General features: G+C 65.1%; 1 protein-coding gene across 1 annotated transcript; it reads left to right on the top strand.

Moving 5' to 3' along the window:
• The first annotated feature begins 247 nt into the window (after positions 1-247).
• Positions 248-8,790, top strand: KRT8 (keratin 8). The gene is made up of 9 exons (XM_064141704.1): positions 248-896; positions 2,659-2,867; positions 3,753-3,813; positions 4,232-4,327; positions 4,455-4,619; positions 6,730-6,855; positions 7,308-7,528; positions 8,104-8,159; positions 8,274-8,790. Exons 1-9 carry the CDS (start codon positions 561-563, stop codon positions 8,468-8,470), a joined length of 1,467 nt encoding a protein of 488 aa, XP_063997774.1. The 5' UTR covers positions 248-560; the 3' UTR covers positions 8,471-8,790.
• Positions 8,791-20,594: the final 11,804 nt, after the last annotated feature.

The raw sequence follows: 20,594 nt of genomic DNA on the forward strand, positions 1-20,594 counted from the left end.
GGGCCCTCCCAGCGCCACCTCCCCCAGCTCCGGGATATAAACCGGGAGCGGCTCCAGCCCGCCCTGGATCCGTCCTCCTCAACCCGTCCTGCCTGTCCTGCAGCCCGGCCCAGCTGCCAGCCTCCTGCCAGCCTCCTGCCAGCCTCCTGCCAGCCTCCTCTCGCCGCTCCTGCAGCTTTCCTCTCCCAACTTTCTTTGGTCCTTTTCGAACCTTTTTGGTTATCTTTTAACCTTTTTTTTTTGGTCCTCTTCCAATTTTCCTGCTCATTTCCCAACCTCTCTTGGTTGTCTTCCAACCTTCCTGGTCCTCTCCCAGGCCTTTTGCTCTGCTTTCCCTTGCTGGTTGCTTCCCAACCTTTCATCTTTGCTACTCTCCCAACTCTTTGGGGTCAGTTCCATTTTTTGTCCTTTTCCAACCTTTCTGCTCCATTCCCAACCTTTTTTTTTGCTCACCTGCCGAACTTTTTGCTGTCCCCTCCCAACCTCTCTGCTCATTTCCCAACCTCTCCCTGTCCTCTCCCACCCCCCCGGGCCCCCTCCTGACCCTGCTGCCCTCTGCCATGTCTGTCACCATCACCAGGAAGACCCTGAGGAGCAGCTCGGCCGTTCCCGGCCGCTCCTTCAGCTCCCACTCCTACACCGCCGGTCCCGGGATGAGGATGAGCACAGCCGCAGCCTTCGGCGGCTCCTACGCGGGCAGCCGCTTCGGCTCGGGGCTCTACCGGGGCCCCGCGGTTGTGCCGGGCGCCGGCGGCGGCATCGCTGCCGTCAGCGTCAACCAGAGCCTGCTGACCCCCCTCAACCTGGAGATCGACCCCAACATCCAGCGGGTGCGCAAGGAGGAGAAGGAGCAGATCAAGAGCCTCAACAACAAGTTCGCCTCCTTCATCGACAAGGTGAGGGGCTGGGGACCCCCTCCCCCCCCAATCCTGGGACCTTCTCAGCCTCCTCAGGGACCTCCTGGACCCTTGGAGCACTCCCCGAGCTCTTTGGGACACCATTACCCCCCCCCTCACGCCCCCCCGGGTCCTTCTAAGCCCCCTTAAGGACCATCTGGAGCTTTCAGGTCCCCCCCCCGAGCCCCTTGGGGACACCAACCCCCCCTAAGGGACCTTTCTAAGCCCCTCAGAGACATTCTGGACCCTTCAAGCACCCCCTGAGCCATTTCTGGGACACCAACACCCCCCTAAGAGACCTCCTGGAAGCTCTTAGGTACCCCCTGAGCCCCTTGGGGACATTTTGGCCCCTTCAGGTCCTTGTTGAGCCCCCTGGGGACTTTGAGACCCCCTCAGGGCCCTCCTGAGCCTCACAGGCACCTCCTGGCCCCTTCAAGTCCATTCTGAGCCCCTCGGGGACATTGTGACCCTCTTGGAGCAGTGTTTGTCTCCTCAGGGACATCCAAACACCCCTGGGGACTCTCTGACCCCTCTGCTCCCAGTTTGGACCCCTTGGGGAGCTCCTGGTCTCCTCCAGGCCATCCACACTTCCCCCCCCAGCACCTCCTGCCCTCTTTGTACATCTTTTGTCCCTCCTGGGGACATTCTGCCCCTCTTAGGGCACCAGGGACCTCCAGACTCCCTCTGTGGGGACCTCCTGCCCCCCTCGGGGACATCAGATACTCTTTTGGCCTCTCTGGGGACATCCCTCCCCACCTCGAGGACCCTCATGGACCTTACCTGCTCTCTAGGGACCCAGTGCCCCACTCTGGGCACGTTTCGACCCCTCCCGGGGTCCTCCTGGCCCCCTGGGGACACTTCAGTCCCCTCCCACTCTGGGCCACGGCGCCGGAGCCCGCGGGCAGGGAGCGGCTGGGGCAGGAGCTGGCACGGAATGGGGTGGGGGGCAGGGGACACACACAGAGCATTGTTCCCGAGGGGTGCCCTGGGACACCCCCGTGGAGGAAGCAGCTGGCAGCAGGGTGGGTGCCACACACCCAGTGGCACCCAGTGCCCGCTTCCGGGTGCTGGCTGGGGCTGGGCTCCTCGCCAGGAGGTGCTGGGAGGGGACTGGGATCCCCCCGGGGGCAAACCCAGCAGCGCCCCAAGGTGCCCAGGTAGGCACCCCACGGCCTGGGACCCCAGGTGGGAACCCCCAGCCCAGTCACTTGCACCCTGGCACCCCCTTTGCATCTCAGACCCCACAGGGGCATCCCAGAAGCACTTCAGGGCCCTCAGATCTGCCCCCTGCACCCCCTGCACCCCCTGCACCCCCTGCACCCCCTGCACCCTCTCACCCTCTGCCCCTTGCAAGCCAGAACCCAAGGCCCCCAGACTTGAACCCAAGACCCCCAGAGCTGCACCCCAAGACCCCAGATCTGACCCTGCACCCCCTTTGCTCGCCCTCCTGCTCTGCCCTTGCAAGCCAGCCCCAAGCCCCCCAGGGTTGCCTCCCAGGACCCCCAGATTTGTCCCCAAGACCTCAAAGTTTGCCCCCTGGATGCCCACCCCTGCCCCCTTCCTCACCCCCTGCACCTTTCAAAACAACACCCAAATCTCTCCCACTTGCCCCCAGGACCCCCAGATCTGCCCCTTCCCACCCCCCTCACCCCCTGCCCCTTGCACCCCTCCACTGCCCCCTCCCCGCCTCATCCCACAGCCCCAGGCTGGGCTGGGTGGGACTGGGCTGTTGCTGACCCCCCCCCCGCCTTTGCCCCCCCAGGTGCGGTTCCTCGAGCAGCAGAACAAGATGCTGGAGACCAAATGGAGCCTCCTGCAGGGCCAGAAGACCTCCAGGAGCAACCTGAGTGCCCTCTTCGAGTCCTACATCGGCAGCCTGCGGCGCCAGCTCGAGGGCCTGGGCCAGGAGCGGCTGCGGCTGGAGGCAGAGCTGGGGAACATGCAGGGGCTGGTGGAGGAGTTCAAGAACAAGTCAGTGCCCCCCCAGTGCCTCCTCATAGAGCCCCCCCCCAGTGCCCCCCCCCAGTGCCCCCCCAGTGCCTCCTCACAGAGCCCCCCTGCAGTGCCCCCCTGCAGTGCCCCCCTGCAGTGCCTCCCCCCAGTGCCTCCTCACAGAGCCCCCCCAGTGCCCCCCGCAGTGCCCCCCCAGTGCCCCCCCCGTGCCTCCTCACAGAGCCCCCCCAGTGCCCCCCGCAGTGCCCCCCCCCAGTGCCCCCCCCGTGCCTCCTCACAGAGCCCCCCGCAGTGCCTCCCCCCAGTGCCCCCCCCGGTGCCTCCTCACAGAGCCCCCCCAGCGCCTCCCCCCAGCGCCTCCCCCCAGTGCCCCCCCCCAGAGGCCCCCCCTGTGCCACCCCCCAGCGCCACCTCAGAGAGCCACCCCAGTGCCACTGCACAGAGCCAGCACAGAGCCAGCTCAGTGCCACCCCACAGCCAGCCCAGTGCCACCTCTCATCCATGCCAGCCTCACCACCCAGCTCCTTCCCTGTGTCTCTGCATTCCTATGTCCTCATCCCTGTGTCCCTGCAGCCCCCCCCATGTCCCTATGTCCCCATGTCCCTGCGTCCCTGTGTCCTGCTGCACCCTGCAGGGCTGCCTGCCCCCATGGCTCTGTGTGCCCATGTCCCTGCAGCCACCTGTCCCCTTGTCCCCATCCCACTGTGTCCTCCCATCACTGTGCCCCCACGACCCTGCCTCCTTGTGCCCCTCTGCCCCCATATCCCTATGCCCCCACACCCCCTTGTCCCCATGTCCCTGTGTCCTCCTGTCCCTGTGTCACCTTGTCCCCATGACCCTGTATCCTTGTGTCCCCCTGTCCCCCTGTCCCCATGGCCAGCTGAAGGCCTCTGCTGCCCCCAGGTACGAGGAGGAGATCAACAACCGCACGGAAAAGGAGAATGAGTTTGTGCTGCTCAAGAAGGTCAGGAGGGACCAGCTCGGGGCACCTGCGGGGCAGGGGGGTGGCAGGAGGCAGCAGGGGGGTGGCAGGAGGCAATAGAGTGCTGAGAGGGGCAGCAGGGGGGGTGGCAGGGGCAGTAGTGTGGTGCCAGGGACAGTAGGGGGGTGACAAGGGACACAAGAAGGATGCCAGGGACACAAGAGGGGTGCCAGGGCCAGCAGCAGGGACGCAGACTCCGCAGGGGGGTGACAGGACCAGGAGAGTGTTGGCAGGGCCAGCAGGAGTGGGGATGCCAGGGGCCAGCAGGGCGGGCACCAGGAGTGAGCAGGGGGATGCCAGAGGCCAGTGGGGAGGTACCAAGGGCCAGCACAGGGAATGCCAGGGACAGCAGGGTGGATGCCAGGGGCCAGCAAGGGTGTGCCAAGCTGCCTGTCCCCAGGACGTGGACGAAGCCTACATGACCAAGGTGGAGCTGGAGTCGCGCCTGGAGAGCCTGACCGATGAGATCAACTTCCTCAGGCAGCTCTACGACGAGGTGCGGGGGGCAGCTCCCGCCGGGGGCACCACCTGCTCGGTGCCCAGCGCCGCCCCCGTCCCTGCCCCCAGTCCCTATCCCACTCTCATGCCCACCCCTCCCCCCCACCCCTGCCTTGCCGCCGCAGGAGCTGCGGGAGCTGCAGGGGCAGGTCTCGGACACCTCCGTGGTGCTCTCCATGGACAACAGCCGCAGCCTGGACCTGGACGGGATCATCGCCGAGGTGAAGGCTCAGTACGAGGAGATCGCCAACCGCAGCCGCGCCGAGGCCGAGGCCATGTACCAGGTCAAGGTGAGCTCCTCCAGCGTGCCAGTATCAGGTCAAGGTGAGCTCCTCCAGCGTGCCAGTGCCAGGGCAAGGTGAGCTCCTCCAGCATGCCAGTGCCAGGGCAAGGTGAGCTCCTCCAGCGTGCCAGTGCCAGGGCAAGGTGAGCTCCTCCAGCATGCCAGTGCCAGGGCAAGGTGAGCTCCTCCAGCGTGCCAGTATCAGGGCAAGGTGAGCTCCTCCGCGTGCCAGTGCCAGGGCAAGGTGAGCTCCTCCAGCATGCCAGTACCAGGTCAAGGTGAGCTCCTCCAGCGTGCCAGTGCCAGGGCAAGGTGAGCTCCTCCAGCGTGCCAGTATCAGGTCAAGGTGAGCTCCTCCAGCGTGCCAGTGCCAGGGCAAGGTGAGCTCCTCCAGCATGCCAGTGCCAGGGCAAGGTGAGCTCCTCCAGCGTGCCAGTATCAGGGCAAGGTGAGCTCCTCCGCGTGCCAGTGCCAGGGCAAGGTGAGCTCCTCCAGCATGCCAGTACCAGGTCAAGGTGAGCTCCTCCAGCGTGCCAGTGCCAGGGCAAAGTGAGCTCCTCCAGCGTGCCAGTGCCAGAGCAAGGTGAGCTCCTCCAGCATGCCAAGTACCTGGGCAAGGTGAGCTCCTCCAGCGTGCCAGTGCCAGGTCAAAGTGAGCTCCTCCAGCATGCCAAGTACCTGGGCAAGGTGAGCTACTCCAGTGTGCTAAGTACCAGGGCAAGGTGAGCTCCTCCAGCGTGCCAGTACCAGGGCAAGGTGAGCTCCTCCAGCGTGCCAGTACCAGGGCAAGGTGAGCTCCTCCAGTGTGCCTATGCCAGGGTAAGGTGAGCTCCTCCAGCGTGCCAAATACCATGCCAAGGTGAACACCACTGTGCCATGGACCCTGCCAAGGTGAGCTCCACCACCAGCCCACATAGCCCTGGCATCCTGGGGCACGTCTCGGTGGCTGTGCTGGCTCAGGACTTGGTTTCCATCACTCAGAGGTCTTTATTCCAACCTGAACCATTCCATGAGAGCAGCTCAAGCTGAGTGCCAGCAGGGAAGAGCTGCTCCGAGCTGCCCCCTGGGCTGTGCCTGCTCCTCCTGGCTCTGGGATGAAGGCAGCTCAGGCTCCCTCCCCTCCCTGCCCCGCAGCTGGCGGCGCCTGCGTGGGAGAGATCCCAAACTCCAAAGCCAACTTGGAGCCACCGCAGCCTGCAGCCTGCCCCTGGGCACGGGCAGGACCTGCAGGAGTTTTCCTCCCTGGTTCTTCTGGGCTGCTGTGGAACATGGTGGGGGATGGGGAGGAGAGGAGGAGGAGAGGAGGAGAGGACACCCCTGGGAAAGTAACTCCGGAGGATACTCAGGAAGGCCCTGGGCAGGATGCAGCCAGGGCTGAGGGCACTGGGATGAGGGCACCAAGGGCTGGGCCCTGCCCTGGGGGCACAACAAGCCCAGGAGGGCTCCAGGCTGGGGGCAGAGGGGATGGGAACTGCCCCAGGGGAAGAAGGAGCTGGGGGGGGGTTGGTGGCAGCAGCTGGAGCTGAGCCAGGGGGTGCCCAGGTGGGCAAGGAGGGCAGCAGCAGCCTGGGCTGCCTCAGCAGTGGTGTGGGCAGCAGGAGCAGGGCAGGGATTGTGCCCCTGCAGTGGGCAGTGGGGAGGGCAGGGTTGGGCAGCTGAGTGGCAGGAGGGCAGTGAGGAGCTGCAGCAGAGGCAGAGAAGGGAGTGGAGGTGGGGAAGGGTCTGGAGGAGAGGCTGGGGAGGAGCAGGTGAGGGAGCTGGGGGGGGTGAGGCTGGAGGAGAGGAGGCTGAGGGCAGAGCTTGTGGGGCTGTGGCAGGGCCTGAGAGGAGGCTGGAGCCAGGGGGGGGTTGGGCTGTGCTGCCAAGGGCCAAGAGGAGATGGCCTCAAGGTGCCCCAGGGCAGGTGGAGCTTGGCCCTGAGCAACAATTCCTGCCCTGGGAGGTTCTGCAGGCCTGGCCCAGGCTGCCCAGGGGCAGTGTTGGAGTCTCCATCCCTGGAGGTGTCCAAGCCCTGCGCAGCTGCTCGGGGCCATGCTTGGGCGGGGCCGGGGCGGGGCCGGGGCGGGGCCGCGTTTCCCTGGCAGGGCTCCGCCGTGCCAAGCTGTGTGCCCCTGCAGTACGAGGAGCTGAAGAGCACTGCCGGCAAGCATGGGGCAGACCTGCGCAGCACCCGCGGCGAGATCAGCGACCTGAGCCGCCGAGTCCAGCGCCTGCAGGCGGAGATTGAGGCGCTCAAGAGCCAGGTCTGGCCCTGCCCCGCCCCTGGGCGCGGCACCCACGGGCAGATGCCACCTCCCACCCCTCCCTGTGCCCTCTGGGCGTTGAGACCCCTCTGCCACCCCCAGCCAGGGCCTGCTGGACCCAGGGCAGACCCCACCGTGGCCCCCCCCAGTGCCCACAGACCCCCACCATGGACCTCTCGAATGACCACAGGACCTCCCCCGGACCCCCAGTGCCCACAGACGAGGGGCCCATAGCCCAGGGGTGGGGGTGCAGGAGGGATACTGGGGGCAGGGGGCACTGGTGGCGCCGGGAGGTGGGGGATAGCAGAGCATGGGGGCTGCTGGCAGGCACAGGGATACAGGGGATGGGTACTGGGAGGTGCTGTGCCATGGGGCGTGCTGGAGCTTGGGGGGACCCTCCCCAGCCCCTTCTCCACCTGACCCCTTCCCCCTCCGCCCCCCCTCCCCCCCAGCGAGCCAGCCTGGAGACCTCCATCGCCGAGGCGGAGGAGCGCGGGGAGCTGGCGCTGAAGGATGCCAAGGGCAAGCTGGCAGAGCTGGAGGCAGCCCTGCAGAAGGCCAAGCAGGACATGGCCAGGCAGCTGCGCGAGTACCAGGAGCTGATGAACGTCAAACTGGCACTGGACATCGAGATTGCAACCTACAGGAAGCTGCTGGAGGGCGAGGAGAGCAGGTGGGTGGCACTGGAGGCACCCAAGGGGTGATGTGCTGGGACCCAGAGCCTGTATCCTGCAGCCAGGGGGCACCCTGAGTCTTGCACCCCACATCCTGAGCCCATGGGCACCCTGCACTCTGCCTTCCATGGGCATCCCACGCCCCTCAGCCCACGGGCACCCAGCAGCCTCTGTCCCATGGGCATCCCACATCTCACATTCCATGGGCACCCTGCATCCCATGGGCATCCGACATCCCTCGGCCCATGGGCACCTCACATCTTGCATTCCATGGGTGTCCTATATCCCATGGGCACCCTGTGGACACTCTGCATGCTGTATCCCATGGGCATCCCATGGGCATCACACATCCCTCAGCCCATGGGCACCCTGCACCCCATGGGCACCTTGCATCCTGCATCCCACATCACTCATCCCATGGGCACCCTGCATCCCATGGGCATCCCATGGGCACCCACAGCTCCATGCCCATGCCCAGGAGGCCCCTGTGCCCCTCTGCCACCCCTCCACTCCCTGAGCCCTCCCCCCACTGCTCAGCATCTGTGCCCCTTTTGCCTCCCACTGTCTCTGCCAGGCTGGAGTCGGGCATGCAGAATCTGAGCATCCACACCAAGACCTCTGGGTACTCAGGTGAGCTTTGCCAGGGGGGTTGGGGTGCCCAGGACCCCCCTTTGGGTGCCACCACTCAGGCAAGCCGTGGTGGGGGTGGGCACCAGCACCTCACAGCTGCTCCTTCCCCTCCAGGAACTGCCTTTGGAGGGAGCTACGGGGGGGGACTCGGGGGGAGCTTTGGCACCTCCTTTGCCAGCTCTGGGTACTCCCTGGCACCGCCTGCCCTGGAGAGCTGCCCCCTGGCCAAGCCTCGTGCCATTGTCATCAAGAAGATCGAGACCAGAGATGGCAAATTGGTGTCGGAGTCCTCTGACGTCCTGGCGAGCTGAGCCCCCCCCCGAGGGTGCCCCCCGCGGAGCGGCAGCAGCTGGCACCGCCCCGACCTGCCCTTACCCACCCCTCCCCCAGGGCACCCTGAGCCAGCGCCCAGCGAGGCCTCCAAGCCTCCTCCCCACCCCCCCCACTGTGCCCAGTCCCTGCCCTCTGAGTCCTGCCCACCCCTGCCCCCCTGCCTGTGCCCAGTCCCTGCCCTCTCCGTCCTGCCCTCCCCTGCTCCCTGCTGTGCCCCATTGGAGCTGGGGGTGGGAAATGGGGAGGGGGTTGCCCTGGCACCTCCTGCCAGTACCACAATAAAGCTTTCTGAAGTCTGGAGGTTGGTTGGCAGCTGCCAGTGCCAGCAGCTGCTGCTGCCCGCTGGGGTGGGGGCACCTGGACAAAGGTGCCAGGAGCCACCCAGGATGCCATTGACCACCCATGGGTGCCAGGATCCATCCCAGGAGCCACCCAGGATGCCATGGACCACCCGGGGGTGCCAGGATCCATCCCAGGGGTGCCAGGATCTGTCCCTGGGTACCAAGGTCCTGCCTGGATGCCAGGATCTGTGTCTTGGTGTCAGGACCCATCCCGTGGTGCCAGGATCTGTACCCTGGTGCCAGTGTCAGTACCAGGATCACTCTGGGTGCCAGGATCCATCTCAGCTGCTGAGGTCTGGCCTTCAGTGCCAGGAGGCATCCTCGGGTGCCTGAGTGCCATCTTGAGGTGCCAGGGACCATCCAGCGATGCCAAGGTCTGCCTGGGGTGCCAGGATCCATCTCGAGGTGCCAAGATCCACACTGGGTACTAGAATCCATTCCTGGGTGCCAGGATCTGCTCTGTGGTGCCATGGTGCCCCCTGGGGTGCCAAGGTGAGTTCCTGGGTGCCAGGATTCAACCCTCCGGGTGCCAGGACCCATCCCCGGGTGCCAGGATCTGTCCCTGGGTGCCAGGATCTGTTCTAGGGTGCCCAAGCATGAGGACCCCAAGTCTGAGCAGCCCCTGGGGTGTCCTTGCTGGGGGGGCACAGCTGGGCAGGGTGGGTGGCACCTCCCAAATTGCAGTGACATCGACACCCCCCCCCCCCGCCGTGGAGTTCACTGTGCCAAGAGTGGTGCCAGGGGAGACCCCAACTCCCCCAGGAAGGGGGGCATAGCCCTGGGTGCCCTCCAATGTCCCCCCAGGTGGAGGGGGGGGGCAGGAAGGCCGATTTGGGGGTCGCAGCCCCCCCCCGTTTGGAGCCCTGGGGATAACCTGGGGGGGGCTGAGCTCAACGGGACCTGCCCCCCCCGGGCACTGCCGGCACTGGGCAGGGATCTGGGGAGGGAGAGCTCAGCTCTGGGGTGTGCCCAAGGCTGGGGGGGGCACACGAAGTGGGGGGACTACCCCCCCGGGCCCGGCAGGCCCCCACGGGCAGGGACTTTGCCCCTTGGCTGCTCATTAACAGCTCCGAACCGGCCCCGGCTGGCGGCGGGGGGGGACTGGGGCAGGGAGAGCTGGGGGGGTCCGAACGGCCGGGGGGGTGCAGGTGATTTGGGGGGGGGGATTTGGGGGGGAGTCCGAACGGCCGGGGGGGTGCAGGTGATTTGGGGGGGGGTCCGAACGGCCGGGGGTGCAAGTGATTTGGGGGGGGGGTCCGAACGGCCGGGGGGTGCAGGTGATTTGGGGGGGGATGGGGGGGGTCCGAACGGCCGGGGGGTGCAGGTGATTTGGGGGGGGGATTTGGGGGGGGGTCCGAACGGCCGGGGGGTGCAGGTGATTTGGGGGGGGATTTGGGGGGGGTCAGAACGGTCCGGGGGGGGTGCAGGTGATTTGGGGGGGGAGTTGGAGGGGGGGGGGCTCAGCACCCCCAAGCACCTCCTGTGACCTCTTGGTGGTGTTGGGGTGCGGGAAGGGTTGAGGTGAGTCGGGGGGGGGCAGTGGCGTTAAAAAGGGGGTCGGGGGGGGGTGCAGGTTGTGCCCCCCCCGGGCCTTGCTGCGGCTCCCGGGCGGGGCTGAGCTCTGCTGCCCAGAGCGAGCTCCTGGAGTTAATTATCGCTGATGTTAATTAACCTGCTCCGGGGGGGGCTGCGTGTCCCTGCCCCCCCCCCAGTGCAGTTCAGGCCCCCCCCCAGATCCTCCCAGTTTGCTCCCTCAGGTCTCTGACGGAGGGGGACAGGAGGGGGCGGGGGCGGATTTTTGGTGTTCTCACTCCCAGCTTTTGGTGCGAGGTGAAAGGGGGGGGGAGGAGCCCCCCCCACGGGAGTCCCCCCCCGGGAGTCCCCCCCCCGGGATTCCCCCCCCCGCTCTGCTATGACCCCCCCGGGTTTCGAGGTCCCTGAGCCAAAGTGGGGCTGGGTTGGGGGGGGGGAGCTATAATTTCGGAGGGGGCTGAAGGGTCAGCGTTGATTAATTGGTGCCCCCCCCCGCTCTGCCCTCCCCCAGACCTCATCCCCCCCGCGCACAGAGCTCGGATGTGTTGCGGTCCCTGTGCCCCTCCCGGGATGTGTCCAGCTCCCACGCAGCCCTTTTTCGGGGCTGGGGTCCGGTTTGGGGGTTCCCTGGGGGGGGGGATTAGTGCCCTCCCCCCCCCGACCCCACAGGCTCCTCCCTCGGCGCCGTTGGCTGCCCCCCCCCGCCCCCCCCGCGGCGCTCGGGGCGCGCAGGACGCTGGAGGGCGGCAGAGGAGCGGAGATGGCTCCAGCGCTGCCTGCGCCGCCGCGGGGGGGGAACCCGGAGAGGATTTTCGGGTCCCTGCTTGCCCCCCCCAGGGACAAGCCCAGCCCGAGGGGTCCCAATCCTGCCTCTGCCCCGCCCCGCCCGAGGACTTGGGGGGCTCGGGGGGGGAGTCCTCGATTTAGGCTGGGGGCTGGGCAGAGGGCGAGGACGGCAGAGGAGGCAGAGCCTGGGGGGGTTCTCATGTGTGTGTCCCCCGCCCGGGTATTGCCCCCCCCGGGGTCGTGGAGTTGTGGCTTTGGAGGGGAAGCTGAGGCACCGGTTGGGGGGGCAGCAGAACTCAGGGGTCCTTGAGCCCCCCCCGAGTGTTGGGGCGCCCCCAGAAGACAACTTCGTGCTCCCCCCCCCGCCCCAAGTGCAGCCTGGAAGCCGAGGAGGGGGCACAGGCTGGAGGGGACCCCCCCCACGGAGCATTTCCCCCCCCAGTGCTACCCTGCTCTGCATCGCCCCTGTCCCCTGGGCAAGGGGGGGGGGCACCCCAAGTGCCAGGGTACTGCCCCCGCCCCTACGGGTGCTGGCACAGGCAGATGCCAGCTGCAGGACTGGGCAGGCCCTGGCAGCACAGGGACAGGCTCCGGGGGAGTTCGCGGGCGGGGCCGTGCTGGCACCGCAGGTTTCGGTGTCACCGCACCCAGCTGGCACCGCGGGCACGGGGAGGGCGCACGGCACACACCTTGGGCGGGCCCCATGGCTTTGACGGACCCGGGAAGTCCTGGGGGGGGGGGGGGGGGGAAGGGGGAGTGGGTGTTAAAATCCCCCCCAAAATGCCCCGGGGGGGGGGGCGCAGGGGGGTGATGCCCTGAGTGAGGAAACTGAGGCACAGCTGGAGGGTGGCAGATTGGAGACCTCCTCCCCAGGCAGGTCCTGGTGCCCCCCACCCCCCCGATAGGATTTGACCTGGGGGGGTCCATCCTCTGTTTGTAGGGGGGGGAGGTGCCAGGGCAGGTTGAGACCTGACCGAGCTCAGCGCATGGGTGGGGCAGGGACTCGCTGGAACCTGCTGGGACCTGCTTGGGGCTTTCTCTTCTGGGGGGGGGGATGTGGAGGGTCCCTGACTCTGTTGGGGTGTCCTGCAGCCGGGGGGGGTCCTTGATCCTGCTGAGGGGCCCCAGGGTTTGAAGTGGGGGTGCCAGTGGAGGGGCATCCAAGCTCCAGGTGGGCACTACAGTGGGGTGAGGGGGGTTGGAAATGAGCAGCACCCACGAATGGGGCACCCTTGGAGGGAGGGGCACCAAAATCCAGGCGGGCACTCAGAGAGGGGGTGGGAAATGAGCAGCACCCGTGGAGGGGCACCCATGGTGGTGGTGCACCCAAAATTCAAGTGGGCACCATAGAGGAGGGCACTGAAAATCCATGGGGGCACCCAAGGGGGGGTGGAGGTGGGTGGGAAATGAACAGCACCCATGGAGGGGGCAGCCATGGAGGGGGCACCCATGGCAGGTGGGCAACTCCAGGCGTGTGACCATCCCGATCCACGCGTGTGCTTGGGGTGGTGGTGGTGGTGCCAGGGGGTGGTGTGTGCCCCACCGGGGGGGCATCTCCCTGCCCCCGGCCCGCCCGGGGCGCGGCTGCGGCGCAAGCTGAGGCTCGTCGCTGCCTTTGCAGACGTTAATTACCCACGGGGGCAGGAGCCGCCCCGGGCCCCGCGCCGTGGATTTTCACACGCACACCTCTGGGCCCTTCTTGGGCTGCTGACCCCCCCCAACCCCTTCCCACCCCCTCCCAGGCCCTCCTAAATCTCCCCTCGACACCCCCCCCACCCTTTCAGCCACGTCCCTCCCGTCCGTCTCCCTTCCCCCTCCCCCCGATCGCTGCCTCCCCGTGGGGTGCAGCAGCCTCGGAGCCGCCGCACGTGGGGTGGGGGCAGCGGCGGGGGGGGGTTGCCAATCTCTGCTAGTGGGGAGGGAGGGTCCTGGGTGTTGGCACGGCCGCGGGAAGAGGGAATTGGCATGGGGGGAGGGGGAGCTGGTTTGGGCTCCCAGCGCTGCTCTGCCCTTTAGGGGGGGCTCCGAGTCAGCGCCCGGGCAGGAGCGTCCCGAGGCAAGGACAGAGGGGGAGGGGCGCAGGGGCGAACACCCCCGCGGGGGGCAGCGCCCGCGGGTCCCAGCTCCGCTGCCCCTTCCACCCCTGCCCAGAGCTGCCATGTCCAGGCCCAGCCCAAGCGATCCCTGACGCCCTCCTTTCCGTGGGAGTCCTGGCTCTGGTTTTCCCACCAGTGGGACTGGAGGAAGGGCTGGGAAGGGCCAGGGTCTCATGAAGGGAATGTCAGGGATTGGCTTGGAGGCAGCCAGGAGGAGCATCCACCCGGCGTGGGAGTGGGAAGCAGGGAACCCCTCAAGTGATCTCAGATGGTCCCTGGCATTCCTTGCCTGGGAGCCTTGGCTCTGCTTTTCCCAGCCCTGACTCCAGAGCTGCTGTTGGGAAAAGCAGAGCCAAGGCTCCGAGGAAGGAATGTCAGGGATTGGGTTGGATGCAGCCAGGAGGAGCATCCACCTGGAATGGGAGTGGGAAGCAGAGCAACCTCAAAACGATCCCAAATGATCCCTGGCATTCCTTCCAGGGGAGCCTTGGCTCTTCCCGGCCCTGCCTCCAGCCCCGTCAGTGGGAAAAGCAGAGGCAGAGCTCCCTGATTGAACACCAGGGATCGTTTGGGATGTAGCCAGGAGGAACATCCACTTGGAGTGGAGGTGGGAAGCAGAGGAACTCTCTGCGGGCTCAGTCCTGCCCCTGCCTGGGGCAGGTCCAACCTGCATCCCTTGGAGCTGCCCTGGGCTTCTCCAGGGGCATTGCTCTGCTTCCCACTGCCACTCCAAGTGGATGCTCCTCCTGGCTACATCCAAACCAATTCCTGGCATTCCTTTCATAAGACCCTGGCCCTTCCCAGTCTTTTTCTCCAGTCCCACTGGTGGGAAAGGCAGAGCCAGGACTCCCATGGAAAGGATGTCAGGGACTGGTTTGGATGTGGCTAGGAGGAGCATTCACTTGGAATGGAAGTGGGAAGCAGAGCAACCCCAATCTGATCCCAAACGATCCCTGACATTCCTTCCTCGGGAGCCTTGGCTCTTCCCAGTCCTGCTTCCAGCCCCAGCAGTGGGAAAAGCAGAGGCAGAGCTCCCACGGAAGGTATGTCAGGGATCGTCTTGGACGTAGCCAGGAGGAACATCCGCTTGGAATGGAGGTGGGAAGCAGAGCAGCTCCAAGCTGATCCCAAACGCTCCCTGACGCTCCCTCCCTGGGAGCCTGCTTTTGCCCTGGGAATGGAGGTGGAAGCAGAGCAGCTCCGGACCGATCCCAAACGCTCCCTGACGTTCCCAGTGCGGAGCGCAGAGCAGGGCTGGGAAAAGCTTTTCCCCGACGGCGAGGAAAGGTCCTCGGCTGGCTCGGGGAGCGACAGGGGCCCGGGGGCAGCGCTGCCACCCCGCGGGGCTGCTCTCGGTGGCACCTCGGCGCTGCTGCCAGCCGTGGGTGCCACTCGTGCCCCTGCCGGCAGGTCCCCGCTGCCGTCCGCGGGCGTCGCCGCCGCCCCCAGGGCTTTCTGCTGCCCGCGATTGCGGCTCCGGCAGCCGCGCGGGTCCCGCCCGAGTTCTGCAACAGCTCCGCTTTGATCTCCGCTGCTCCACCTCTATGATTGCTGCCTCTGCCCTGCCCCGCGCCCGGCCCAGCCCCGCAACTGCCCTGGGCGCTGCTGGCTGCTGCTGGAAGGAGGGGAGGGAAAGCAGCTGGGACCATCCTGCTGCTCCTCTGCCCTGCCAAAGGCGCTCCTGGGGTCCTGCCAGAAGGACCTTGAGGTGCTGGAGAGCAGTCAGAGAAAGCAACGGAGCTGAGGAAGGGTCTGGAGGAGAGGCTGGGGAGGAGAAGGTGAGGGAGCTGGAGGGGGTGAGGCTGGAGGAGAGGAGGCTGAGGGCAGAGCTTGTGGGGCTGTGGCAGGGCCTGAGAGGAGGCTGGAGCCAGGGGGGGTTGGGCTGTGCTGCCAAGGGCCAAGAGGAGATGGCCTCAAGGTGCCCCAGGGCAGGAGAAACTTCTGCAGGCCTGGCCCAGGCTGCCCAGGGGCAGTGTTGGAGTCTCCATCCCTGGAGGTGTGGGGGTTGGAGTCTTCTCCCAAGGAGCAAGGGACAGGGCAAGAGGAAATGGCCTCAGGTTGCTCCAGGAGAGGTTCAGATTGGGCATGAGGAACAATTCCTGCCCTGGAAGGGTTCCCATGCACTGGCCCAGGCTGCCCAGGCAGGTGTTGGTGGAGTCTCCATCCCTGGAGCTGTTCCAGAACCCTGTGGCTGTGGCACTTGTGGCCATGGTTTGGTGGCCATGGTGGGGTTGGGTTGCTGCTTGGTCTGGGTGACCTTGGAGGCCTTTCCTAAGCCAAACCAATTCTCTGATTCTGTTTGGGGTGAAATCAGCTGCGTTTGGTGACCTGCTCCTGGCTGCTGCTGCCTCAGCCTGGCTGCTTCAGAGCCCCTGTTAGTGGTCCCCTCTCCCGTGGGCATGTCCTGAGTGTCCCCCTCCAGGTCTGATGCTCAGCCTCTGTTGACCCTCCCAGTGAGCACAGATCTCCTTCTCCCAGCTCTGTGCTGGGAGCAGACCCAGCCCATGGGGCAGAGCTGTCTGTGGGGCTCACCTGAACACCTCCCTTTGGATTCTCTTCTTCTTCCCACTGCTCTGCACCATGCCTTGGCCCATGGGGACAAGAAGAGAGCCCAGCCCCAGGCTGTGGTGGGGGGCTGCAGGTGCTGGGTGGGCTTTGGTGCCCATCAGTGCCTTTGGGAAGCTTGCCTGGGCCTGGAACATTCCTGCTCTGAGGTGGTCAGGATGAGAGCTGCTTCCAGATCAGTGCCAGTTTGTGCCCAGCCATGGTGCCCAGAAGGGGAAAGGGTCACATCCTGCCATCCTCCTCTCCTGCCGTGGTGCAGGGAGAAGTTCTGCTCCTCCCCTGAGCCTGGACACCCTCAGGTCCCCTGCAGGCATCTGCTAGCAGATGGGGGCTGAGCCACAGCACATCAGCGGCCAAAGCTGCGGGTCCCTGCTCCACAGCTGCCACCCCACGGCACTGAGGACCTCTGCAGGGGTTTGTGTGCCCACACCTCCTGCCCTGGCCCTGCAGAGAGCCCTGAGGGAGGTTGGGAATCTCCTTAAAGAACCTCAGCAGAAGGTGCAGGAGCTGCAGAGCCTCCTGTGGTCAGGTTTCACCCGGGGCTTGGGGTGAGGACGCAGAGGAGCAGGTTCCTCTCCCCACGGGAGGAGTCTCCCTTCTCCTCCCACCTTCCCCTTCACACGTGGCCAGCTGAGGCCCTCAGGTGTGTGTCTGGGAGTCTGGGGGCTTGTCCCTTGTGCTTAAGGAGAGCAGAACCCCCTGGGAAGGTGGATGTGTGTGGGAAGTGCTGCAGAGCAGCAGGGATCAAAGGCTCCTGGAGCTGTTGGAGCTGCCTGGGGGTGTCCATGCCCTTGGTGAGGGAGCTGGGAAGCAGCAGTGGCCCAAGGCTGAGATCTGATGTGGGTGTCTGAGGCAGGAGCTGGGCTGGCAGGGGAGGACTCACAGCTCCTGCATGTGGGACTGATCCTGCTGCTGCCACCTCAGCTCTGCTCCAGCGAGGGGAAAGGAGCTGCTGGCATCTGCCCTCTGCTGCCAGCACATGTGGGGGAGGCAGGAGAGGAGGTGCTGGAAACTAGAGCAGGGACAGGTTGTCCCCTGGGCTCTGTCTCAGCTTCCCAGCCCATGGCTTCGGGACAAAGGTCACCTCCATAAGGAGCTTCCCAGCCTCGGGTGCTCAGCCCAAGCTTGGCTGCTGCTGCTGCCAGGGGACTCCCTCCTGGTGCTGCCTGGGTGCTGGTGTCCAACTTTGGAATCATGGAATAGCTTTCATTGGAAAAGACCTTTGAGGCTATGGAGTCCAAGCCCTACCCCAGCACTGCCAGGGCAGCACCAAGCCCTGGCCCTCAGCACCACAGCTGCAGGGCTGGGAAACACCTCCAGGGATGGAGACTCCAACACTGCCCCTGGGCAGCCTGGGCCAGGCCTGCAGAACCCTTCCAGGGCAGAAGTTTCCCCTCATGGACAGCCTGGACCTGCCCTGAGGCACCCTGAGGCCATCTCCTCTTGGCCCTTGGCAGCACAGCCCAACCCCCCCCTGGCTCCAGCCTCCTCTCAGGCCCTGCCACAGCCCCACAAGCTCTGCCCTCAGCCTCCTCTCCTCCAGCCTCACCCCCCCCAGCTCCCTCACCTGCTCCTCCCCAGCCTCTCCTCCAGACCCTTCCCCACCTCCACTCCCTTCTCTGCCTCTGCTGCAGCTCCTCACTGCCCTCCTGCCACTCAGCTGCCCAACCCTGCCCCCAGCTCTGCCCTCCCCACTGCCCACTGCAGGGGCACAATCCCTGCCCTGCTCCTGTGAAGGACACCCAGGAAGCATCTCTGCCACCAGCACTTTGCTCCTGGTGCCTTGTCCAGCCTGGGAAGCTCTGGAACATCCTGGAGGCTCAGCCTTGGGGTGCAGGAAGGATCTGGGAGGAAGCCCCAAGTGTGCCCAAGGTTTTCCCACCACATCGTGGTGGGGCAGGACTGGATGGGTGTAGCAGGGCACATTGCTGGCCCAGCAGCTGCCTTCTTGGGCAAGCAGCTTGGCTGGCAGCGAGCCAGGAGCTGTGCCAGGAGCCACCCTGGGAACTCCCAGCAACTCCACTCTCTCCAGCTGGACTCCAGTTGGGCTCCAACTGGTTCCTTGGGTTTCTCAGCAGAGCTACAGATTGTGTAACCCAGGGAGGTGCAACCTCCACCTCCTTCCCCCCAGCCAGAGCTGGGTTCAGGATGCTTCCCTCCCCTCCTCACCCTGACCATGGCCTCACCAGCAGCTGGCAAATCCAAGGTCCCACAGCCCTGGTCTGGGGAGGGGTTCCAGGTGGGACTGGAGTGTGCAGGACAGTGGCTGCCAGAGGGGGGTTTGGGCTTCACTGCTCTCTGCCCCCTGGGGCTGAGCATCCTCCAGCTCCATGCATCATAGAATCACCTGGAGGAGAGCTTCAGCTAGAGCCATCTGGCTGCAGGAGAGCCCCAGGTCATCAGTCCAGGGTGTCCCTGACCACGGCAGAGGGATTGGAACAGGAGGATCTTTGAGGTCCCTTCCAACCCAAACCATTCTGTGGTTCTGTGATCTCCCTGGACACAGCTCTCTGGCCATGGCCCTCAGCTCCTCACCCATCGACTCCACCACTAATCTAAGCTCCCCTTGGCCACCAAACCACAGCCCCAAGCACCATGGCCACAGGTTTCTTGAGCACCTCTTTGGGCAGCCTGTTCCAATCCCTGGTGACTCTTCTGGTGCAGAGATTTCCCCTCCTGTCCATCCTGGTGCAGCTTCAGGATTCACAGAAGCATGGAATGGTTTGGGTTGGAAGGGACCTTGGAGGTGATCCAGTTCCAAGCCCCCTGCCATGGCCAGGGGCATCTTGGGCTTGATGAGCTGCAGGTCCAAGCAGATGATCCAAGGAGCTGCAGGATCTGCAGCCTGAAGGGGATTTTGCTGGCAGGGAACAGCCAAACTCAAGCTCCCCCTTTGGCAGCCACCCTCCTGCACGTCCCAGTGCACTGCCACCAGCCCAGGCTGCTCAAGGCCTCATCCAGCCTGGTCTTAGGCACCTCCAGGGAGAGGACTTCCATGACCTCCAGGAGGAAAAGTTCTCCTTCTTCTGCAGAGGAACCCAAATTTGCATGCAGGTAGGTAAGGAAAAAACCCACCCCAAAAGGCAGAGGTGAAGAGGTTCAGAGCTGAAACTGCTTCCCCAGACCTCTCCCAGGAGCTTCTCCAATTAAAGGGATAATTATGGAGTCGTCTTTAATTGTCACCTCCTCAGCTGCAGGTTGTGGTTCGAGGGGGGTGGTGGTGGTGGAAGGTTTATGGCTGTGGAGTTTTCCTTTCAGATAAAGCAGCTCCTGGGCTGGAGGCACCTCCAGACACCTCTGCTCATTACACTAGAAATTAAAAGTGGTTAAGCAATTAAAGCTGTTTGTGCTCCAAACAACCTGGGCTGGCTGCTGGCTGCTGCTGCAGTGGCTCCACCAAGTGCCACCAGCTCTGGAAGGGTCTCCCCAGCAAGGAGATCCTCCCCTCCAGCCCTGTGAAGATGCTCAGGAGGTGACCAAGCAGTGCCTGGAATGCTTACAGCCCAGGAGGGGCTGGGACCTGCCTTGGCAGCACTGCAGGAGGCTGCCCAGAGAGGCTCTGGAGTTTCCTTCTCTGGAGGCTTTCAGGACCTGCCTGGACCTGCTCCTGTGTGACCTGCCCTGGGTGAATCTGCTTTGGGAGTGTGTGTGTGGGGTTTGACTCCATCTTCAGGGGTCCCTCCCAAGGAGGTTGGAGTGAGGTGGGGGGTTGGGATTTTCTCCCAAGGAACGAGGGACAGGACAGGAGGAAATGGCCTCAGGGTGCTCCAGGGGAGGCTCAGGTTGGCCGTGAGGAACAATTTCAGGGCAGTTAGGGCCTGGCCTGGGCTGCCCAGGGAGGAGGTGGTGGAGTCCCCATCCCTGGAGCTGTGCCCATGGCACTTGTGGCCGTGGTGGGACTGGGTTGCTGCTTGGACTTGGGTGACCTTGGAGGCCTTTCCCAACCCAAACACTTCCACAGTTCCTCTGATCCTCTGTCAGAGCTCCTCGGGCTGCTGCTGGCACCTTTGCCCCTCCGAGGTACCAGGCAGGGGGAGCAGCCAGGGCAGATGAAGAGATTTTGGTCTCTGCCGGCCCCTGCCTGTCCCTCCAGGCTCTGAGAAGCTGTCAGAGCGACCTGCAGTGACTCCCAAACCTTCTCAAAAGCATCTCTGAGCCTTCTTTATTGACACAAAGCCTCACTTTACCACCCTGCTTGTGAAACAGCCTGGGACAGCCCAAGCCAGAGCTCCTCTCCGGCAGGAGGTTGAACTGGAGTGCACCTGCAGGGTGTGACTGCTCTGTGCTGGAATTCGCCAAGCCAGCAGCTGCCAGCAGGCTCCAGGTGAATGAGTTTAGCTCCCAGAAGGGTCTCCCTTGAGGGTGTGACTAGGCCAGGGGCTTTGTGGCTGCTTTGTCACCGCCTGTGAGAGGCTCAGAGAGGTTGGTGACGAATTGACAGCTGCAGCTGAAGGAGAATTTGGTTTGGAGTGGTGATTCCGAGCCCAACAATGGCTTTGTTTTTCTTAGGGAGGGAGGGCTGGGAGGCAGGGGTGGCGATGGCAGGGAGCAGAGGGCATCCTCCCAAGCCCAAACAATGATGAGAACTGAAAAACAGAGGGGGGGGGGGGGAAAGAAAGCAAAAAAATGTTATCTCCACTCCCCTGCCACAGAGCAACTCCCTGCCTGCATAAAAGGGGCCCTCAGCCTCTGCACTGCAGCACTCTCCTTCTCCTCCTCCTCCTCCTCCCGAGCAGCTCTGCCCTGCTCCCTGCTCGCTGCGCCAGCTGCAGACCCCTGCC

The sequence above is a fragment of the Pogoniulus pusillus genome, unplaced genomic scaffold (assembly GCF_015220805.1).
Source record: "Pogoniulus pusillus isolate bPogPus1 unplaced genomic scaffold, bPogPus1.pri scaffold_64_arrow_ctg1, whole genome shotgun sequence".
Lineage (NCBI taxonomy): Eukaryota > Metazoa > Chordata > Aves > Piciformes > Lybiidae > Pogoniulus > Pogoniulus pusillus.